The sequence below is a fragment of the Xiphophorus hellerii genome, chromosome 18, assembly GCF_003331165.1.
Source record: "Xiphophorus hellerii strain 12219 chromosome 18, Xiphophorus_hellerii-4.1, whole genome shotgun sequence".
Lineage (NCBI taxonomy): Eukaryota > Metazoa > Chordata > Actinopteri > Cyprinodontiformes > Poeciliidae > Xiphophorus > Xiphophorus hellerii.
Genome location: NC_045689.1, coordinates 19,027,286 through 19,049,974, shown reverse-complemented (window position 1 = coordinate 19,049,974; position 22,689 = coordinate 19,027,286). Strand labels below are relative to the sequence as shown.

The 22,689-nt window shown below is 38.1% G+C and overlaps 1 protein-coding gene across 1 annotated transcript in view; it reads right to left on the bottom strand.

Moving 5' to 3' along the window:
- The window catches only part of clpb (ClpB family mitochondrial disaggregase), a 34,636-nt gene that overhangs the window by 9,706 nt on the left and 2,241 nt on the right, over positions 1 to 22,689 (bottom strand). The window contains exons 3-7 of the mRNA XM_032590733.1: positions 20,108 to 20,194; positions 13,507 to 13,610; positions 12,383 to 12,511; positions 7,555 to 7,652; positions 4,632 to 4,746 (exon numbers count right to left, since the gene is read on the bottom strand). Coding sequence (XP_032446624.1) covers positions 4,632 to 4,746; positions 7,555 to 7,652; positions 12,383 to 12,511; positions 13,507 to 13,610; positions 20,108 to 20,194 — 533 coding nt within the window. The remainder of the gene's footprint in view (positions 1 to 4,631; positions 4,747 to 7,554; positions 7,653 to 12,382; positions 12,512 to 13,506; positions 13,611 to 20,107; positions 20,195 to 22,689) is intronic.

The window sequence follows — 22,689 nt, the reverse complement described above, 5'->3', positions numbered from 1 at the left end:
GCAGATAGTCTGACTAATTCCCTTGTTATACTTGTGTTAAACTACCATCTTCCCATGACTGCAGGCATGTTAAAAAATATTCCCATTATGCGGATTCAACAAACCCACAGTAAACCATTTGATAGAATTACTTCATGATGCAGTAGGGCACGTGTGGTTTATATTGTGTGAGAGATGCTATTCTCACAAACTGACTCTAAAATCAAAACAACAATAAATAAACAAAGATATTGCAAAAATGTTTAAGATTCTTTAGCCGGTGGCATTTTTTAAGCAGCTTGACAAGAAGGAACAAAGACAGAAAAGAGGGAGTTTGGGTTTATGAATAATACACCTGGTCTACCACTGAGCCATTATGTAACTCCAAACTAATATTTGAACTGTAATTATCGATATGACACATTATTTTTAATACAGTAAAAAAAATGATCGGTTTTTCCTTTTCTTCTTAAAAACAGGTATTTTCACTGAAATTTTGTATAAAGTGAGAATCCCATTTCAAATGCAATGCAAACCCTAAGTGATAATTACATGTGGCTGAATGGATGGACTTCATCAGTCACTGATTTTTTTATACATCTGATACAGACTTTAGAGACAAAGGCCCAAAATTGGCAACGTTTCACATTTTCTTAATATACACATGAATAGAAATAATCTTATATGTCTTTCGTTTTAAAAACTACCACCAGTATCAAGGAACCTTTTAAATTTTATAGGTCTGAGAATAAAAAAAATATATTGTATTTAGTCAAAACTAACTGAAGATCAGTATCTGCCATGAAAAGCCTGATCTGTAAATCTCTAATAGAAGCATAATAGATCCTCAGCACAAAATGTTGCTTTTGTGCTCAACTTTCTGAATGAACAGCAATACTTTGAGCAAATCACTGCGCAATGAAGCTCAAATATGAAAACAACGGACATGGAACATGTGACACATGACACAAGTGCTAAACTGGGTACTAATAGCTGATAATCAAAGAGGAAACGTTAGGATTAAGAGGAGGAGGAGAGAGGAAGCAGAGGGAGGAACAGAGATAAGGAGAGGAAAGAGGAGTGAAGATGTGGAAGGAGATAAAGAAGGGAAAGACAGAGAAGTGATGGAGATAAGGAGCCAGAGAATGAGGCAGAGAAACAAACGAGCGTGTCAGAGATGGACTGAGAGATGAAATGTGACAAGAGGGGCTCCGAAGCTCCGTCTGGTTTATCAATGGCTGCGTGAATGACAGGGTAACCTTCTGTGTTTTTGTGCGTCTTTTAGCTGATTGAGACTGACTTTGACAGAAGGGCACACTGACATTTCTGAGAGGACTCTGACAAGAAGAGGGAAAGGAAAGGGACACAAAACAAATGAGAGCTGGCTCTCCTGCACAAACACACACACGCAGAGGACAGTGTGTATTCTGCAGGTCTGGTTGGCTCTAACATGATTACAGAGGGATGATTCTCTTCAATAACTCTTAGCCCTGAGAGCTAAACCTGGATCAATCTAACCTCCTTCCTGTGTGTGTATTTATGTGGGTTTTGTGTATTTGTTCCATGTGGGTGTTTGCGTGTGTGTGCGTGTCTTGCTGCAGGCAAGCTGTTTGTCATGAGGAGTTATGGTGGAAACAACTGTTTTGAAGACATGACAACACAGCAAACATTTTTTTAATCTCTTGCCGTCTGGTCTGCAAAATATTTACAACAACAATCAGTTCCGCAGACTGTCTGCAAAATTCATTTCCTCACTCACACACTGCTGTGGAATTAGATGAACAACATCGAAACAATAACATGATTAATCAATAAGTTGGTATAAAACCATTTATCAACAACTGAAAATACAAACTATGTTTTTTTTTAGGTAATTTATCAAGAAAAATGCCAATTATTTGCTTTGCTCTTTAGTCTTTAAATGATTGCTTTTAACCCTTTAAAGCCTGACAGAAAAAATAATTGCTTTGTTTTTTTTGTTTTTTTTAAACAAGACCATTTTTGGTATCAAGACCGATTATGGTTTTGCAGTCCTATAACTATCATAATACAATAGCCGACTTATTCTTTTACAAATAAAAATTACAGAGATCTCTTCTACCATTCCGTACCAGACAAAAAAGCATAAAATATATTTTGTAAAATGAAATCAATTAAGCTGTTTTAATAAAATGCTGACTTACGAACTCAAACTCAAACACAAATACATTTGAGACATTTTGGTAAATTGTTGTTAACAGGAAAGCCGTTACTTAACTTTATCTATTCATCTTTAAAATTGAAGTGTCAATTCTTAAAGGTACATAAAAATTGCATAAAATGTATTTAGAGACAGATGTTTGTAAAATATTGCTTTTGAAATAAGATTTTGTTTTATACATGCATTTTAAATGGAGCTTTTGATTAAGCAGAACTGCATTTGAAACAGTATATTCCCAGGTGATTCTACTACTTTTTTATTACCTGACAAATAATAAACTGGCATTCTGATCAATACAGAAAAACTAACAATGCCATTTGTTGCTGTACAATATATAGCATGCATTTGAAGTTCTTATTGCAGCCCTTTCTCTCTTCTTATCTCTACATCCCTTTCTCATTTGTTGTCCTCTTATCTGGACCGTTTCCTTCTCTCTCTTTCCTGAACAATTTCCTCATCTGGAGATCTCCACTTCTCCACATGGACTCTCCCAGAGTTTGACTGATTGGTATAGCCTTTGATCAAACTGATTGAAAACCGCTGACACAGATACAAAGGTTCACATGATGATGTGTAACCTCTTCTTTGTTTGCTATTCTAGTGATCCAAGTTTGTAATATGTCTGTTCTGATACAGATACTCTCTTTTAAATTCATCAGAATTTCTAGGAAGTTTTAAACCTTCACTTCAAAATGTACAAGACAAGAAATGATCCAATTTAAGTAAGGCCATAACTTGCATAACTCAGGATGGAGCGTAGATTTGAACTGGCAACCCACCGGTTACAGGACAAAGCTCTATATCCTGACACACTGCTACTTATAAGCCACTTTACAAAACTGTCTGTTTTCACTGAAGTTTCAAACCGTGGTAAACGTTATTCTCAAGTTAGTTATTGCCATTGCAGTGTCTGTCCTCACAGCAGATGAATGTCTCCATCTAGTTTTGGTAATAAGTTTATTTTCTCACAAATCTAAAGAGAAAATGTACAACATCATAAAGATAAGAAATGGCTTGACTGTAAGCAGCAGAAGCATTGCTGAACATTAACTCTCACTCTCTCATCTGCAGATCAATACGCCACATGGCCTCCATGGATGTCTGCTGTAATATCAGTTCTTTACTGTCTTTGGTGTTATTGTGCTCTAACTCATCCACCGTCCTCTTTTCTCATCACAGGACTCAGCTTCTCAGTTCATGGCCCTCCATCGGTTCCAACGTTTTTGTTTTGCATCATTTGAAGTTGTTTTCCATTATTCCATTTGTTTCTTCTGTCCCGTTAACAGGATTTTACGCATCTATCACTGATTGTAGTATGCAGATCGATGAAACAAAGGAACATTCTGCAAATCTTTCATTTAACCACTAAAGCCTTTTTATACAATATTAGAAAAATATGAAAATATGCTAATAAACAATTCAATTGGTTTTTAAATAAGAAAATTAATGTTTGTTGCCTAAAATGCAGTAAATACTTGATCATTTGATTATTTATAGCAAATTATGTCTTCAGTTAAAAATTTTTTTAAATGCTCAGCCCTTTTTGACAGATTTACCATTAATACAGTCTGATCTGCTGATTAATTTTTGAATTAACTTATTAAAACTGTGTAGTAGAAGTTGCTCAATAGCAGCTTTCTAAAAAGAATTTGGACCAGGTGAAGCTAAAACTATGATACTGGAGGAGTTCTGCGTAGAACATGTTTATAGACAAAGAAGGTTTTTCATCTTAAATGGAAAATATATCTAAATCTAAATATTGTACATTCTTGGCTTAATTACTGCTATAAATATGTTGTTCTTTCAGCAAATGGCAATTTTTTTTAGTCTGCATACTCCTGTTAACCATTAAAAGAATACTACATTAGTTAACGATTATTTCATTAAATAATTAATACCAAATTAATCTGATTAATCATTTCAGCTCTAAGACATTTAGAAGCTACAAAGTTGAAAAGAAAAGAAGGCTGAGTGAGAGCTGAGAGATGGATATTCATGGCAAACAGAGAGAAGAAGAGAAAGCAAAGGGAAAGGAAAGAGAGATAGAATGGGGGTAAGCAGAAAGATAGAAGGAGAAAAGGAGGAGGGGTATAGGGTCTGTAGTATGTATCCTCTCTTTGTAATTGTGTTAACTGGCGGCTCCAAGCCTGGCCTCTTCAGCTGTCTCACACACACACGCACACACACACACACAACACCTGTGCACAACTGACAGACAGCTCATTCATCACAATTAACCAATTACAGCCTCCGCCGGTCTGTCTGATCCCGCCTACAGCTGCAGGGAAGAGAGGAGAGCAGGAGGGAAAACGGACAAGAGTACAAAACACAAACAAGGGCATCAATGCGAAGACAGCCATGTTGTAAAGTGAAGCTCCAACATGCACCTGCAGACGTTTTCTGCATGCATTCTGTAACATCCCTTTATAATTGTCTCTGTGCAAGTGTGTACCTGAAGCCACGGTATTGATGGCCCCTTCCTGACCGATGATGTGCTCCTTCAGCCTCCTCTCCAGGGGGAACCTCCTCCTTTCCTCTGCCTCTCGACGCGCTTGCAGCTCCTTAAACTAAGCAGAGATGAAAAAGATCAGCTCACAAGAGAGTCAATGAGTCTGGAAGCGGGAGGAGATGTATGAGGGAGTATTGAGGGAAATCAAAGTGTAATAGGCTTTCAAACGGAGGCTAAAAGACTAAATAAATACTGTGCTTCTGCTGCTCAGTGCCGGTGGTGCAAGTTAGGAATGTGACTCGCTCGTCACGCGAGTCCGACATGAACACGGACTCGCGTGTTTCTCCCTGCTGCCTATTTTCTTATACGAATGACTGAGTCTCTGCTTGTCTAGGGTGTTTACATGTTTTACTGTTTATAAAATCCCAAAAAACTGGGGACTTAAATGGTGTTGTTGCTCTTAAATCATAAAAACACAATGACTGTTTTAAAATGTGTCAGATAGGAGTGGAGTCTCTCTGCATAGTGAGACGAAATATCAAATTAAGGAAATTTTTGGGAAAGAAACACAAACAGCAAACAAAACAAGATGAGTGAGAGATTCTTGAAACAAAATGAAAATTTCAGAACATCAAAATAAAAACTTGTTTTAAACATGAGAAATCTGAAATTATAAAGAATGGGAATAAAGCAATATTAGTGGTGTATTGCAGCAGAGCTTTAATTTGGGATGTAAAGGAGGTGATGCATAACAAAAGATGTAAGAATAAAAATTAACACTTTAGAAGTCCAAAATATTAAGTCAGTATTATTGTGCCATTCTCATGAGAGTTCCTACACATTTCATCAACTTCAATTCCCCTACCTTTCAGACTCAGATTACATGTTTTTTTTCAATTATATACAGAAATATTCACAAAAGGAATTTATCCTGTTTGACTTAAATTCTTAAAAATTCAAGAAACACAGAAGGGTCTTGGTGGATGGATGGATACAACTTTCATTAGAATGGATAGAAAATATTTCTGCCTGAGTGATGCTGTAAAAACACAGAAATCGCACAAAAATTATTTTTCTTCCAAAGCCTGGTCCACAAAATCAAACGGGTTGTAAACCGCAAATATTCCTTCATATATTTTATTAAATAAAAAGCATCTATCCCTTTATTTTATTTTATAATGTTTTAAATCACAAAGCTGCAGTGATCCATTTTCTACGTTCTTCATTTCATCCCCTCTCTTTAAAACCTTTCCTAACACAGGTCCTCCTCTACCTGTGCTTTCCCCTCCGATGCTTTGTACTTGTTTAGTTTCTCTTTGTTTCTCACAGCCACCCCATGACTCATTTATCCTTCTCTTTTTTGTCTCCTTAGACTCCAGGTTTTCCCCCTGCAGTGGAGGCAAACTGTTTATTCTCTCTCTCCATCTTGCTTAGCTGCAGCCTGCTGTCAAGCTGGTGGATAACTATGGATAACTTGAGTTTTATCCATCATCCATCCATCCATCCATCTATTTACTAACACCCTTGTCCCTTAGAGGGGTCAGGAGGGGTGCTGGTGCCTATCTCCAGCCAACGTTCCGGGCGAGAGGCGGGGTTCACCCTGGACAGGTTGCCAGTCTGTCGCAGGGCAACTTGAGTTTTATTAAAAAAAAAAAAAAAAAAAAGACAGGACCTACTTGCACTACTATATAATGGTGAAGCATAAATGGACATATGGAGAAAGTGAGCTAAAGAAGATGAAAGCAAAAAAAGGCATATTTCTTCACATTGTAAAACATGATTAATAAAGAAAGTAAATCTACTTTTTCAGCAGCAGAGATCATTTTGTGTTTTAAAAAATGTCAAAATGTGCATCCCTTTCCCTATAAAGCAATAACGAGTATTTTCTTTGCATAAAACCTTAATTATACATTATTCTTTGCACATCAGAGCTCAACTATAGTCCAGAAAGCTTTGAAAACTACATAGAAATGTCACAGGCTTGCCTTTTATGACATGTTTTACACAAGCTTATAAACAGCTTCAAAATCTAATAACACCTATCACTTTCACCATCTCCAGAGAGCTGTTATTGTAGAGCAGAGGTTACACATAGACGAACCACAAAAATGATCATTCCGCAAAGGGTGAAAACAGAGAGTAGAAAACAGTATATCTTGAAACAACAAAGAAGTCAATTATGCAAGCTTGTAAAACAAATAAATGTGCAGTATGGATGTCAACATATGTGACATCAAAAGTAAATTTGTGTATCTGAAAATAGAGTTAAATCTGGTATATTAACTGAAAAGTTTTACCAACAGTGAACTATCCGTTATGTCTCAGCTGCAATTTACACCCATTCATATTCTCTATTATTTATGCAGGTGGAATTTACTCTTGAAATTTATCTTTATTATTTTCAATCCTTCAAACTTTGTGATCTGAAAGTTAACGTATGTTTACTATATTTTTTTTTATCCTGTTCTTATAAATTCTTATATTATGGTACTTAAAGACCAATTGGGATCCACTGAACAGGTCAAAGCTTCACCAAAACTACCAAAACTAAAGATCTGAAGGCAGATACAAAAATTCATCTAAATACTTCCAACCCAAAACAACATGTCCTCACCAATGACTTAGCTCTGTTCTCAATCACAGTTTTGACCCCAGTTAACCTCTACCAGCTTTTAAAACTTAAATACTCAACAGCAGCTGTCAGTCAGTGACGACACAGACACAGACCTCCTGAGGAGTGTCGGCCAGTGAGCACGATGTGAAGTCACTGAGACAGATGTCCATCGAGTGAATAGACCTGAGAATTTCAGACTAGGAAGAGGGACAATTGGAAGAATAAAAATTGCTTGCACATTGTGCAGAGATTAGATGCAAACAAAATGAAATGAATCACTGTGCTTGCATGAAAGCGCACTGTGGGTTATACCTTGCCCTCCCACTCCTGCAGAACTGTGTTGACTTCTCCCTCCTTTGCATAAGCCCGGGCCGTGTGTCCCAAACTATTGGTTTGCAGCGGGTTGGCACCTATAGGCGATACAATACAAATTTACAGTTGATACATAATATCAAAATCATTAACAGTTTAGTTTCATTTAGCAGCCATTTTTCATCCTATTAAAATAATACAGACACACTTCAGTAGGAAGAACAGAGATTGTCTAGTGAAGATGGTGTTAAGAGGTCAAACTGGTTTAATGATTACTGAGGCCTTCTGCAGTGAGTTGGAAGACCCATGCAATGCCTCTGTAGGGGGTTTCATATCTGCAACGTGTGCCAATAATTCACCCATGACCTCTCCAACCAGGCACTAAGACCCTGGACTCTTGTACCAACTAAACACACAGCAGGTTGTTTAACCTTAGCAACAAGTTCAGTAAAAGAAAATAGTAGTAAATGGAGTAAGACTATGAATGCTGAATTAGAATAATGTCACAGCAGGTGCAAAGTGTGGCAGCCCTAGATAGAGATTGGTCAGGAGGTTTAGTGTCTTCTGCATTGTGCTCCATCATTTTTATCTATTTCTTAAGGATTTTATATGTTTAAGCCACAGAAAGTCATATATAACTAAAATTGAAAAGAAATGTACATGTGGTTTACAATTAGTTTTTCAAAAAAATTGGCATACATTTGTATTTAGCCTTTGATGAGTTCACACTTTGGAAACCAGAGGTACATGTCAAATTAAAATATGACATAATGAGACTCTTATCATATTAAATGTACCTTTTGAAAATAACAATCTTTAAGCAGGAATTAAACTTTTTAAGGAGCCCACATTTCTGTATCTAAACCCCTTTTTTATTGGTTTGGTGCAATATTCTAATTTTCTGATAAATTAAATGTTTGGGTTTTCATTTGCTGCAAGCAGAAAGTCAACATTAGTAACAGCAATAAAAGCTGAACATCAACTCGTGCTAAAGCAGAGTTGATGTTCAGAATGATATATTTATATACCAAATGTATCATTGTAATATCAGTGGGTGCAAGTGATTGTAGAATAATAGTTGCCTAATGTATTTCAAATATGAACTTGTATTTTTCATGCTAATATAATGTTTAGTAAGTTGGACAGTCTCATGGCAGCAGATGCTCACAGTGGTTACAAATGACATTGCTTAATAGGCTAGAGGTCACAGAGCGATGGAGCCACAGATGAGAAAGAGAGGAAAGAAAGCAGGCATATGCCATAACTTGTATCATCTGCCCCATACATATCAATAGTATTTCTAATCTCATGTAGCCCTTAGTCTTGCCACAATTTCTCAGCTGAAATTGGATTTAGACTTTGACTGGGCCATTCAAAATACTTACATGGAATGGTTTAAATCAAATAATATGGACGCTGCAAAGTCTGATTACGAAGGGTTGAATATGTTATGCACTTTTTAGATTTTCCTTGCTACAAATTTTTAAAAACTTGTTCCCTTTGAGATAAGAAAATGTTCTGTATCGGTCGCGCACAGAAATTCTCAATGAAGTAGATTGACATTTGTTGTAAAATGTGAAACGATTTAGAGGAAAGAATACATTTACAAGCACTGGACCTTTACAGGTCACATGATCACTATAAAATCCTGCCAGATAGATTCCAACTACAAAACTTAAATATGTCACACAGTTAATGTAGCTCAACTATTATGTAAACATCAGACTCTAATCTTTGGCATTTGAATTATGAGAATTGTTTGCAAAAATAAAAATGTTTATGTATCGACACAAACCAACTGTATGTTTGACGTAATGAAGCCTGTAGTTATCAATAAAATGATTTATGAATTAAAAATTATCTGTAAAAAGTTTACAAAAGTGTAAAAAAAAAATTATATGAAATCTGTCATTAATGAGTAGTTGGTGATGGCTGTAGTTGATCAAAGGGAAGCAATATAAAAAAAATTACAATACCCATCGTCCAAAGTTACTCTCTAGCAGAGATGGGATATAATCAATGCAGGTAATGGCTGATCTTATTACTCTGAGGCCGGACTGCAGAGACTAATAATCATTGTGCTGATTATTGATAAATCCTTAAATTTCACGACCCGCTCCCAAAGCTATCGATCCTGACAACAATACACCACTAACAGTCCCCCAAACAACAAAAACATGAGGGAGCAAAGCAATAAAGCACCCCACACCGCACACACACAAACACACACTGTGGACATAATAAATAGCATCATTTAGGGCTTTAATATCAGGCCAACCCTCTGGGCCATAGCACTTTATAACAGGATCAACACTAACACACAAGTAGACACCCATACACACACATATCCCAGCTGAACATTGGCTTTCTTTCTGTGTCACCCACACACAATCACACACATCCCTTCATTAGGAGTGCTTTAGTTATGCCTATTAGGATTCCCTCCTCTTTCCCATTTCCTCCTCCCTCTCTTTCTCTGCAGCTGGTGGGAGAGAGCCCCTGCTGGTCTTTATGCATATGTGTTGCTCCTGTGTCTGTTTTTGTGCGTCAGTGAGCATGTGTGTGTCTCTTCTGGCCTCCCACCACCTACAGAGTTACCCATTACTCAGTGCCCCTGGCCAGAGGCCTGATGTGGAGCAGGGGGAGCAGCTAGAGAGGTGCTGCAGGTAGGGTGGGAAGACTGTAGGACGCGGTGAAGCCTGAGGGTCGGCCTGGAGACTGTGATGGATGAAGATGGGAGCCAAGGTCCAGCTCAGGCCAAAAGAGCAAACCCACAGCTACAGGAGTAACGTGGGTGCATGCAAACACAGGGGAAATAACAAGCTAAAGGAAAGGCATGAACACATACAGTGCATCAAGATAAAGACAGATAAGAAGACCAAATGACACCTAACCCAACTTTTTCAACATGATGCAAAACTAAGAAGGATGTAAGGCAAATAAAGGAAGAATAAAAAGAAAGACCTTAAGGTTTGTCAAAATTGTTTAACAGAAATCATAAGATAATACTTTATAAAAGTCTCCTACTTTGCATAAATTTGCAGAAGGTAACAGCAATGAGGGCGATTGAAAGCTTGCTACGTTTTTGAATGTTATTGGCCATGATGGTGGCGCCAAGCCAGCAAAAGACCCCCGTCGCCCGGGCAACAACCAAATCTGTCATTAATCTGATTGTCTTAAAACAAATGTCCCTGCTTTGTGAAATTTCTTACCTTTTTAATTCAAAAATGTTTCTGCAGAACATTTGATCTAGTTAGACGAAGTGATTTGTTTAAGCGCACTCGCAGATGTGGGGCTGAGACGGGAGGGACGGGGGACAGAGCTTCAGATGCGCCATCAATCATAAACATAAGCAAGACATTAATACAGGCTTTTGTGTGGGTTTGAGGTGGTTAGGGGTGTTTTGTCCAAAAAGGAATGGTATTTTATTAAAGATGCAATCAACCTAAAAAGAAACAACTGAATGTCGTTTCCAAGCTAAAAAAAAGAGAAAAAAAACCAATCCCAGAATGTATGAATATATATGTATGGTAACTGAATGGAAGTGTAAGTGTACAAACACACATGGCATATGTAATATAACATCATGTAAAAACACTTCCTGCAGTTGTGGAGATATCCCAAGGGCACGTTCTGTGTTCACAGTTCAACAAGGCATAGCTTGTTTAAGAACAGCTCAGCTGGAAGCAGAGCAAGATACGCTGCCCCAGGGTGTGTGTGCATGTGTGTCTGCATGCTGGTGGAGCTGAGTCAACGACAGGTGTAAAGGGGGCTGGGAAAGATGAACAAATGATGCATTCTAGATGAGTTTTGTAAACCTTTTTATATCAATTATAGCAACTTATTTAATTGATAACAAAGTGAGATTCTATTTTATTTATTTCTGTTATTTCATAGTTATTTCTGTGACCATGGAAGCCATTCTCATAACTATCATTTTTAAGTGTTTTTTAAACACAGGAAACATTTCAGACAAGAAGAGAAAAAGAAAAAAATTGTTTCAGTTTTTTAAAGCTGATGCCAACAGTTCAGGAAAAAACTGCTTTTTGTCGTTAATCCCCAAGAAAGATGTCTTTTTCTCAATAATAACATCTTGATTCAAATTTCTGCTTCAGCACATGCTTCAGTCTGCCCTGGTTTTCAAGGGCAGTGTGCCTTGAAAACCAGGGTTGGAAAACACTGATCTAGAGAACACTACTGTTTCCAATTCCTCTTTTCAAAATGTATCAGGTTCAGTCAGAATTGACAGAAGAGATCTATGAACAGGAGTTTTATAGTCTTGCCAAATATCCTCCTAGGTTTAGGCCTGGCCCATTTTAACACTTAATGATTTAATGTGATCTACACCGTGTTTCTGAGTCCTGGTCCTCAGAGCCAATTCGCCACATCACATGGTTGGACCACCTCCTCAGTATGCCATCAGGTGCTGTAGAAACCAATTAGTCATTCATTCATTTATGTCAGGCAAAAGCAAAACACCTAAAACATACTGTTTCCTGACGCAAGTCTTTTGACGTCACCAACAACTTTTCTTTCAGGATTGATCATCTTCTGAAGAAGGCCCTTCTAATGGAAACCATACCCACAACATGATGCTGCCACCACTATGCTTTCTGGAGCAGATGGCGTGTTCAGTGTTTTACTTTTTCCACCAAACAGAGGACTCTGTATGTAGACATAAAGTACGGATTTAGGCTGAACTGACCAGGACACTGTATACCGAAATCTTCAACACTTGCACTTTTTGGGATCCTCATAACTCTGAGATCCTCCTTGGTCTCCAGGTTAGAATCTGACAGGTTTTTTGAGGTTGGGAGTAGCAACCTACCAGCCTCCAGCAGCATGCGGACAGCGTGTGGGTCATCAGCCAGTGTGGCGTAGTGAAGCGCGGTGCAGCCACGGAAACCAGCTCTGCTGCTGAGCCTGCTGCTGAATTCATCCTCTCTGGATACCAGCACTATATAAAACGTGTATAGAGACAGAAGAGATAATGAACCAGAATCTAGAAGATCTTTCTTTATCTAGCAATTGTCCCCCCAAATTTTATCTCTACTGTCTAACATCATAGTATAGTCCAGGTTATGTATTAGGAGATTTCTTTCTCCGTTCTTTTGTAATAATAGAGATGCTTTATCACTCTGTCCTTAGTTGTGTTTCATAAAAACATTCATCTATTCCATCATCCATTTTTATTTTCTCTGCCTCTTTTCTCTCCTCTTGTGTCCATCAAAATCTTTCATCACCTTCCCCTCCCTCCATCCTTATAACTTTGCCTCATCCATTTCCAGAGTTCCTCTCCACTCCTGGTATCTTTCTCCCACCCCATTCCCTGCAACCCCCTAAACATCCACATCTTCCTACTCCTCCATCTTTAACCTTCTTTTCATCCTTATTCTTTCAGTGCCTTCCTCTCTCCCTCCTTCCTTGCTTCATCAGTCTTCCTCATCCTCTCTGATAGTCTCCTTCTGCAGTGTGTGCATGTGTGCGTGAAACACAGGGTGGGATAATCATGGCTAACCCAATAAAGCGTCGCACAGACCCCCCTAGCCCATCCATCAGTGAGCGTCTGGGAAACGCTTCCCCACGCTATGCCGGCCCCACGTGGACCCAAACCTGACAGCCATATAAATGTCTGCAATATACATATCCCGTATAAATATGTCTGCAGAAACCCAACACAGACTGGATGGTGGGGGGTAAAGTGTCGCTGCATATGTGTGTGCGCCCTCATGCATGTATTTGTGTGAGTAACTGAGTAGCTTGGAACAAAAACAAATAAAAAATACATTAGTTGTCACCGAATATATAAAATAAATAATACAGAAGGAATCGAACATGTGCATAAATGTAAATTCTTATGCAAATTATTACGTCTCATAATATCTGCAGGTTAGCGTGTGTAATAAAACAACAACACACACACACAAGAAGGCAGCTGTGAAGTTTTGCTACCTTCCAGAGAGTGGATGCCTTTCTCCCTTGAAGTGTCATAAACATTGTTGAAGTCGTCTCCGGCATTCGGGTCGGCTCCAGCTTCAAGAAGAGCTTTCACCGCACTGAAAAAGAATCGAAGAAAAGACACATTTCTTTTCTGCTTCCTAATTTCTGAATGCAGAGATTTTGTTTTAGGCTCAGGACACAAAGACGTCATTAAAGAAAGCAAGACTCTTCTACTTGAAAGACATAAAAACCTTATGTAATGTAAAATCAGTCAATAACCATTCACTAAACAGGTTTGACCATTTAAAGAAATTATTACTTTATGTCAGCTTGCATGTTGTAAACACTGGATGCTCATGGATATTTGTTTTTCTTGCCGGTTTCAGTTTGGACAGACCTATCTCAATGTTTCCCTAAAGAAACACATTGAAAGTCAGGCTTGTTCATCCCCTTCTGATCAGTGTCATTTTCATTTGTCTAACTACATTTAGACATCAAGAGGCATCGTCTTGAAGATTTCTGTTCACCTTTCATTTTTTAGTCACATTTGGAAGTTTGTTTGTTTTTTCCATCCTTTTTCAACAAAAATGTTCAAGCTGTGTTGCTTCCTCAACTTGACTGTTCAATTGAGTAAGAATGAAGCAAAAAGCCTTGTATCTCCTCGTCTTCTCTAAATATAAAGACAAAAAAAAAAAACTGACAACAAATTAACGAGAATCCCACATTAGACCTAATGGGACTTCTTAGCAGCCTTATTCTGACCAGCAGCCACTTAACTGTTAAACACAGACACTTTAGCGTCGTAATCTGTTCAATTCTAAGTTTTTAAAATCATGCTACATCAGAATCCACAGCAGCACTTTCAACTAAAATTCAACAATTAATGGGTTGAATTCATTATAGAGTTTTATGTCTGGGTAATTTTTCTGTTACTTTGTGTAAACACAGTTTTAAATAATGTTTTCTATATTCATATCTTACAACACTTTCATAAACAATGTGGCTTCTTTTTCATGCTTTCTGAGGAAAGTCAGATGGAATACCAGACTAATCATCTTTTTTATCCTGACCTTTTCTTTCTCAGATATCATAACACAGAAACATGCAAATGTTCGGTTTTGTCAAACTGACCATAACACTTTCGCCTGATTCGCTTTCATGTATTCTATCTCGTTATGTTGAGATAGAATACAATGGCCACTTCCTCTTTTTTCTTCTTCAGTTCACATTTGTATGTCTTTTAACACATACATATGTGCAGAGTGAGGGGGCAAGGGTCAGGCCCATTTCCGGCACTGATGGGGGCCCGTGTGATGAGGTGGGAATGTGTGTGTAGTAGCCCTTCACTGGAGCGGACCGCCTTTTAAAGCAAACAACAACCTCAGCAACACCACTGACTGTGACCTAGCGGATATTTCAGGTACCGTCTCTCCATCTAAGCTCACTTTTATTCTTTACCATGAACGTGGGCATTGGCTTTGACCCTGAGACACATATTTACGCATGAGCACACAGAAACAAAAATATTCTCAATGGTGTGCTGACAGGGTTGACAGCATGAGAGGGGTGGTGGTTAAAAACATCACCCCTGAAGATATGTTGCAGCTTCCTACACACAACTCAGATTTGTTAGGTGTTAATATAAAATTTGACTATTCTACCACAGTAAGACTTTGAATATAGAAAATGTAAGGAACCAAGCAAGAAAGGAAGAGAGAACGGACAAATGGATGGATGATTTACACAATTATTGATGCTAAAGTTTTGGCTAAGACTAAGTAACAAGCCTTAAAATTTAATTCAACTTTGGACATGTTTATATATATTCCTTTATTTAATCAGGTAAACCCCGTTGAGATCTAGATCTCATTTTCAAGAGGGACCTGAGCAAAAAATTTGCAATACATAACAACCTGGTTACAAGACAAAAAAAAAAAGATAAAATATGGCCTCAGGGTTCTTCTGCAAAATGGTGCAGAATTTATTTAGACTATATAACAAAAAAGAAGTAGATGCTTAGTAATAAGAGAGGACCCTAAACCTAATTGTGTGACTTTTACACCATATGAAATTTTATTTATCCTTTTATTAAGTTCTATATAAAATATCTACCAAATATTCTTTAAAAAACCTTAGGCCTAAACCCATGTAAATTTTAATATTTCTCTCTAATCAACCAGTCTACAACACCTCTTTAGATTTTAATGGCATTGAAATTTAGGTTTACAATGACTTTAAATACACAAGCATTCTGGAAGCATTATCTGCTTGAAAGCTTAATCTTTTTTATTTTTTTTCATAAAATCCAGATCATGGGCACTTCTGGTTATTTGTACTAAAATAGAAGAACAAAGGAAACATGTGGGGTAATAAGGGGGTGAACCTTTTGGACAGGTCTTTGTGTTTGACTTGGCTAAAGGCTTATAAAAACTATCAGGGGTCTCCTTTTGTTACTGTATCAATGTTGCTTGGGGTGGGGTTGGGGAGAATGACCTACAGAGGGCGTCTCTCTCATCCTTGCAAGCACTTCTACAAACACATGGAAGACGCCTTTTGACACAATTTCAAACTAAGTTTGGTCACACCAGGGTGGGCAGGGCTGTGTGAAGAGAGGAGATGGTCTGAAAAGGTTTAATGGTATAAGAAAGATAAACACAGGGGAAGATAAAGAGAGGAAGACTCCAGAGAAGGATGAGGAGGGAATAAAAGGAAGAAAACAATGCTAAAGAGAAAAACGGAATGGAGATTTAATTAAGCAGGACAGTACTAAAACTAATGAGCTTTTAAAAGCAGTTTATAGTTTTACTAATCAACTGATGATCAAGTGTCTAAGTTTATTTCAGACAGTCAGGAGAGGAGTTACAGATGTAATTTGAGCCCAAACTAAAGACATGAAAAGGTTAATTAGGTTTAACAACAATGTTAAAGGACAGAACCTCATATAAAAGGTAAATTATCTACCAACCCTATTCTTTTTAATGTTATGTTTGATTTAGCAGTGCAGTCAAAGCCAATGTAAGAATCAGTATTTTATTAGCCTCTAGTGTACACAAGGCTGTCCAATAAAATGTCCATGTTTGCCAAAGCTTAGCAAGTCACTTATGCTGTGTTTGTGCTTTTATTTTTTCATTATGTTGGAAAGAAACGAGAGATGGATCGCTCGCGCGTTGCAGTGCTACTTGACAGTTGTGGCCCATTGTGATGACCCATCGTTACTCAAAAATCAAGAAGATAGTATAAAGTCTTGATGCACTTTCTATTCTTTGCCTGAGCTCTGTGGCCAGGTGAGAGGCAGCCATACACGACGGCTGGTGTTTGTTTTTTTTAATCCAGTCCTGGAGGGAAGACGGGAAACAAAGGCTTCCGCCTTCCTTGTTCTACTACAAGACACCGGAGCTGAACTGACCATCCATGTCTCAAACCACCTGGACCAGAAGCTGGACCTCACTTGCCCCCGCCCTCACCTAGTTCAGACCTGGGATCAGAGAGGCATAAACTGTTTCTCTGCACTTGTTTAGTATTTGTTACTAATTTCAGCAAACAATGAAGCACATTCACAGGATCACATCAGACAGATAGTTGACTAAATCTGAGTATGTTTTTCTGTAAATTACAGGCAGAATTAGTCAAACACATTGCCTGTTTTAAAATTTTTTAAAACCTATAAGAATTCAAGATGATGCAATTTTTCTTCTAAAATCAGTTAAGAAAAATTTAGCTTTAAATAATAAATTCCAAAAGCACTATCTGCTTAATATGACATTAGTATAATCTCCGAACAATCTTAAGTCATAACCCCTTACATAGTGCAGTTTTATGTGCCTTTAAAAGTTAGATACTGGGCGTGCTGTGGTGGCGTAGGGGTTAGCGCGACCCATATTTGGAGGCCTTGAGTCCTCGACATGGCTGTCGCGGGTTCGACTCCCGGACCCGACGATATTTGCCGCATGTCTTCCCCCCTCTCCTTCCCCGTTTCCTGTCAACCTACTGTCATATAAGGGACACTAGAGCCCACAAAAGCCCCCTAGAGGGGTAAAAAAAAAAAAAAAAGTTAGATACTGGTAGACGCGTCTGAAATTATGCTCAAAATATCGTAAATGATTATGTGACAAAGCCAGACATTCTCCCAAAAGCTTACGTTTTATAGAAACCAAAACTTAGTTCCAAAACCATAATCCCTCTCTCTATTCTCACAAGCCCACTCATATACTCATTCCCCTATTCCTCTGCTTCGTTTCTATCCCACTCACACCCAGTCAGTCACTCGGCCGGCTGGTTGGAATGGTCAACAGGCGTTACACTTGGCTAAGCCCTTATTGTGCACGTGAATGCAGTGAGGGAGGGACTGAGGAAGAGAAAGGGAGATGGAGATGTGTATTGTGTGTTAAAGAGTGCAAACAGAGGTTCAGGCCATACGCCTCCCCGATTTAATTCTACATCAAAGCTAAGCAAACACACACACCCCCACAGCCGATGTCTTACCCTTAACTCGTCCATAACTCCCTCCAAAAGCCACGCCCAAACCCTTGGATACAAATGTAAGGCTGCATTTTGGATACTACCCACTCCAACATTTTAACTAGGAGAGTTAAGTGGTGAAATCCTGGAAATATTTAGCTCCAAAAACCACTTCGAGTCCAGAAAAATAACAACATTACAAATGAAGAACAGAGTAACTCAAGAATGAGATAAAAACTGACATTCTGGCTACAGGCAAGACCTTGTTCATGACTAATGTTTCTAGTGTTTTCACTTAACAGCTGCAAATAAAGTTGTGTGTGGCTGAGTAATAGGCAGTTGGCCTGTAAGATATTTGGTATAACCTCCCCTTGCTTCCTTGCTTATGTGTGGCTGTTATGTGAGTGCACATAAAGTGTGCGTGGGTGTCTGTGTGTTCGATATGAGTGATGCGCGAGGACCAATGTTCTGTCTTCCCTGCAGCAGTGACGGCACACTGGGGGGTTGGAAGACTGGATTAAACACAGAGGAGTGTCTGTCTTGCTGAGTTATAGCGCTCATAACACAAACACACACACAAACACACAACCTGCAGTGAAACACAGACATTGGATGAAGAGGCACAGACAATCATATTTGTATCCAAAAACATTTGACACACCAACAGTCGCGTCATTAAACACAAAGTGACACACAATCAATATGTTATCCAGATACAAACAGCCAGCTCAAGAGATCTAAATACAGGGCACAAACACATTTTTCACCTCAAAATTCTGTCTTCTCTAAAATAAAAGGAGAGGTGGATGGGTGGATGAGTGGATGATGTACAAACTGATGAATGGGCAGACAGATAGATATTATAGCAGGACAGGAAACAAAGTCTGGGACTGTAATATGGTAATTTTGATTAATTACTTTGAATTTAACATGTTTAATTTTTTTTTTACTCATTTGCATTTTCTCTCTTTTTTCATACAAAGTTTCCATGCATCTCCTTGTATCTGGTAAGCCCATTAATCTGACGCATAAACGGTATCCACAAAAAAAAACAGCAATGAATGACAAAGTTGCTTCTTTTTGCGAATTTGGTTCTAATTTTTGCTTTAAAAGACAATCTGATGGGATCTTGGAAAAGGCTATGTTGTGTGCAAAAAGGAGTTGGCCTATCACCAAAAGCTATTAAAGCCTAAAATACCATCTCAATGCAAAACAGCACAGACCTCCCCCCCCCCCAAAAAAAACAACTAATGTCAGCGACCGCAGTCTACATTTCTAATGTATTTTTTCAAAGAAGCTCTGTAAATGATCTGGGGTTCCTGAAACACTTGAAAGCTGAATGTTTTAAATAGCACTTTGCATCAATCTGATGGTCAAATAACTAAATAACAAAACAATGAGTAACAGCTCATATGTCTATTTATTCAATAATTTAACAGCAAAAGGGTTTTTGAATGGAAAATGTTCCCCAGTATATAGTTTTCGATTACAAACCCTGCAATTACCTCGATTAAAATGTTAATCACATCCCACTACTACAATATGTATATTTTTTAAATATGTGCTTCCACTTGTAACAGTCATCTAATTAGTTATTTTTAATATGTTAGAAACCATGAAAAATGTTTTGTTTCAGATGTTTCTGAATCTCAAATCAAGGACAATAAAACTAGTTACTATTGTCCATCAAAGCAAGTCCCTTTGCAGCTATTTTCATATTCAGATTTCACATAATGCTTCTCTCTCATGGATACCCTTTAACCAGTAAAGTGACCTCAGAGTCCTGATGGAGCAAAGAAAGAAAGAAAGAAAGGCTGGTTAAATTGGATTTGGCCCGGCCTTAACCTCAGCCCTTCTCTGTGTTATGTATCTTCTATGGGCCAGGAGGCTAATTTAATTTGCAGGGGAGCAGGATGGGGGTACGGGTAAATGCCGTCTGTCAGTCTGGAAGTTGCACTTTGCACTCCTGAAGATGTAACAGTAAGAACTGCAGCAGGAACACGGATGACATATGTTCGCACTATAACCAACACTGGCAGCTGTCTTACTCAAAACCACTACATCACTCTTACGTGTGAAAACAAAAGGAGGCGAGTCAGAAGTTTAAAACACGCAACTTATTCCGGAGCTTAAGATGGCAGAAACAGTCATTGACCTGTGCTGTCTGTTCATTGCAGCCACCATAAGAGCGGTCCATCCCAGCCGGTGACGATGATTTGGATCCACGCCTTCTTTTATTAGCCTGAGGGGAAAAAACAAAGTTTTATTTTACAGTCATATCGTCCATGACAGAAGATTGTAGATGGGAGTAGACAAAGCAAAACACAACACAAACTCTTCCAATTTTAACACGTACTAAAATATTTAAAGAGAAAAATATTAAAATAAGTTAGGCGACATGCTTGAGTATTGTAATAAAGACAGGCTGTTCATAAGACACTCTTATCCCAGTCTTGACGTGTTAATGCATCTATGACCAGGTGTGTGTGTTTGGGGGTGGTTTAGCCTCAGGGTACACCATCAGGTTCTGCGGTGCCACTGTCCCCCTGGATGTGACTGTGTAAGGAATCCTTCTGTCACGTCTCGTGCCGATCAGACAGGCAGTGTCGGTGTTTACAGTCAACATGGTGGCCTCTTTCTGGTCTGCACTCAGCTCCGATTCGCTCTGGCTCCGTTTTCACTACCTGTTCCGCATGAGGTAGCAGGGTTAGGATACAGATCTAATGGTTGATGCTGCAGCTGCAGATTGGCTCCAGCCAAAATGCAGATCTTAAAAGTTAAAAGTGGGGCCAGCATGGCAACCTAAAACAATTTAATCTCACTGAAAAAGGAATACGGCACTGGACCAAAATCTACTTTAGATAAATTGGACTTCTTGAAGCCTAATTGGTATTATTATGCACAACTGTAGCTCAGTGGTAAAGTGGTTGTCTTGCAATTGGAAGTTTGTAAGCTTGATTCCAGCTTTCTGCTCTCATGTATTGATGTGTCGCTAGGCAACCCACTTAACCCTAGGTTGCCTACCAGTCGGTGTATAAATGTGTGCATGTTGCTTAGTGTGACAGTTACTGTAAATCACTTTGAGTCGAAAGTATGACTGGTAAAGGCTCTATATAAATTCAATCCATTTACCATTTTATTTTCCCATATTTCAGAAATTGTACTTTGTGATCCAATTAAAATCTACAGTAAATATCAATAAATTCAATCTCACTAAAAATATACCAAGTCAAACTAAAATAGGGGTGTCAAACAGCAGGCCTCTAAGCCCAGTGTCCTTCAACTTTTAGATGTGTCTCTAGTTCAACACACCTGAATCAAATGGTTGAATTACCTCCTTAGCGTGCAGTCAAACTCTTACTTTCTACTAATGACCTCATTATTAAACTCAGGTGTGTTGAAGCCGAGACATTTAAGATTTACAGCACACCGGCCCTGAAGGACTGGATTTTGACACCAATGATGAAAAGGTTTCTATCTATTTTTCAGATCAAAATTCCAAACTTTTTCAAAGTCAAATTTCTAGTTATCAGACCAATTTAAGCCTACTTTACCATAAAAGTATGCCAACATTACTGTGAAGATAAAGAGTAGATATATGGAGGTAGAGACTAATTGACATATGGACTTTAAACATATTCATCCAGATCTAGAAAATACTCAATACTTTTCCAGACTGCACAGGAACATCTTCCATTAAATGTTGCATCAAGTTAAGCTACTGCTGAAGAATCATGTTGCATGTGTCTTACCAGAACCTACCTTTTAGTCCTGTAACTAAACAGTCCAAATAAAGGCAATAATTAAAATAGTAAACTTTAAAATATATATAAAAGGGAATATTTTTTCCATCAGTACAAATTGTATTTAAAATGTCTGTATGCAAAATCTATTTTTATAACTATGGAGTTAAGTAAGTTAAGGAACAAACCTTTATGCAGTGATGCATTTTTAAAAGCCTTTAAAAAAAAGGAGACCTTGATTTGAAAGAGTGTCTCTCAGCAGACACACCCTGACACGCCGCCACTTCTGATAACTCAACCAAAGCACTTAACACATCTGTGACCTGCTGAATGGCTGACTCCCTGCACTCTCACCTACACCATCTGCCACATGTGGACAGGTAACCCAAGCCTGAAAGTGGAGACACACATTATGCACACACTCAGATACGGGGATTTAGATACCAACCAGAACACACACAGGCAGCTTTAAAATAAACATTTATAGTATTCGTATATGAATATCATGCATAACTGAATAAATGATAGGAAATCAGATTAACATGACTAGCAAATTTAAAACGGACATTAGTTATCATTTTTGGTATACATATATATATATATTTTTTTTTTTTTATAAATGGTATTTTAAAGTAATTTTCTGTAAAATAAATAAAGTATCAGCAAAAGAAATCTGACTAAGATCTATAAAAATGTTTTCATAATGCATTACAACACACTCCTTTTCACAAAAGTAAGAGGAAAAAACCCCTAAAGTTTGAGATTAATGCTTAGAACATTTTCTGCAGAAACAGATGGTTCTACTCTGCCACCTGGTGGTTTGTGATAGATCTGCAACTGAAGAACAGTTTAGAATGGGCTTTCACAACAGTAGATGATCCCGACTGTTCTGGAAACTGTCCACACAGCATTTTATTTGTGACCATACAGGCTGAATGTGGCAAACATATTGCGTTGCACTGTAAAGATCACATTCAATGAACATGCTCAGAAT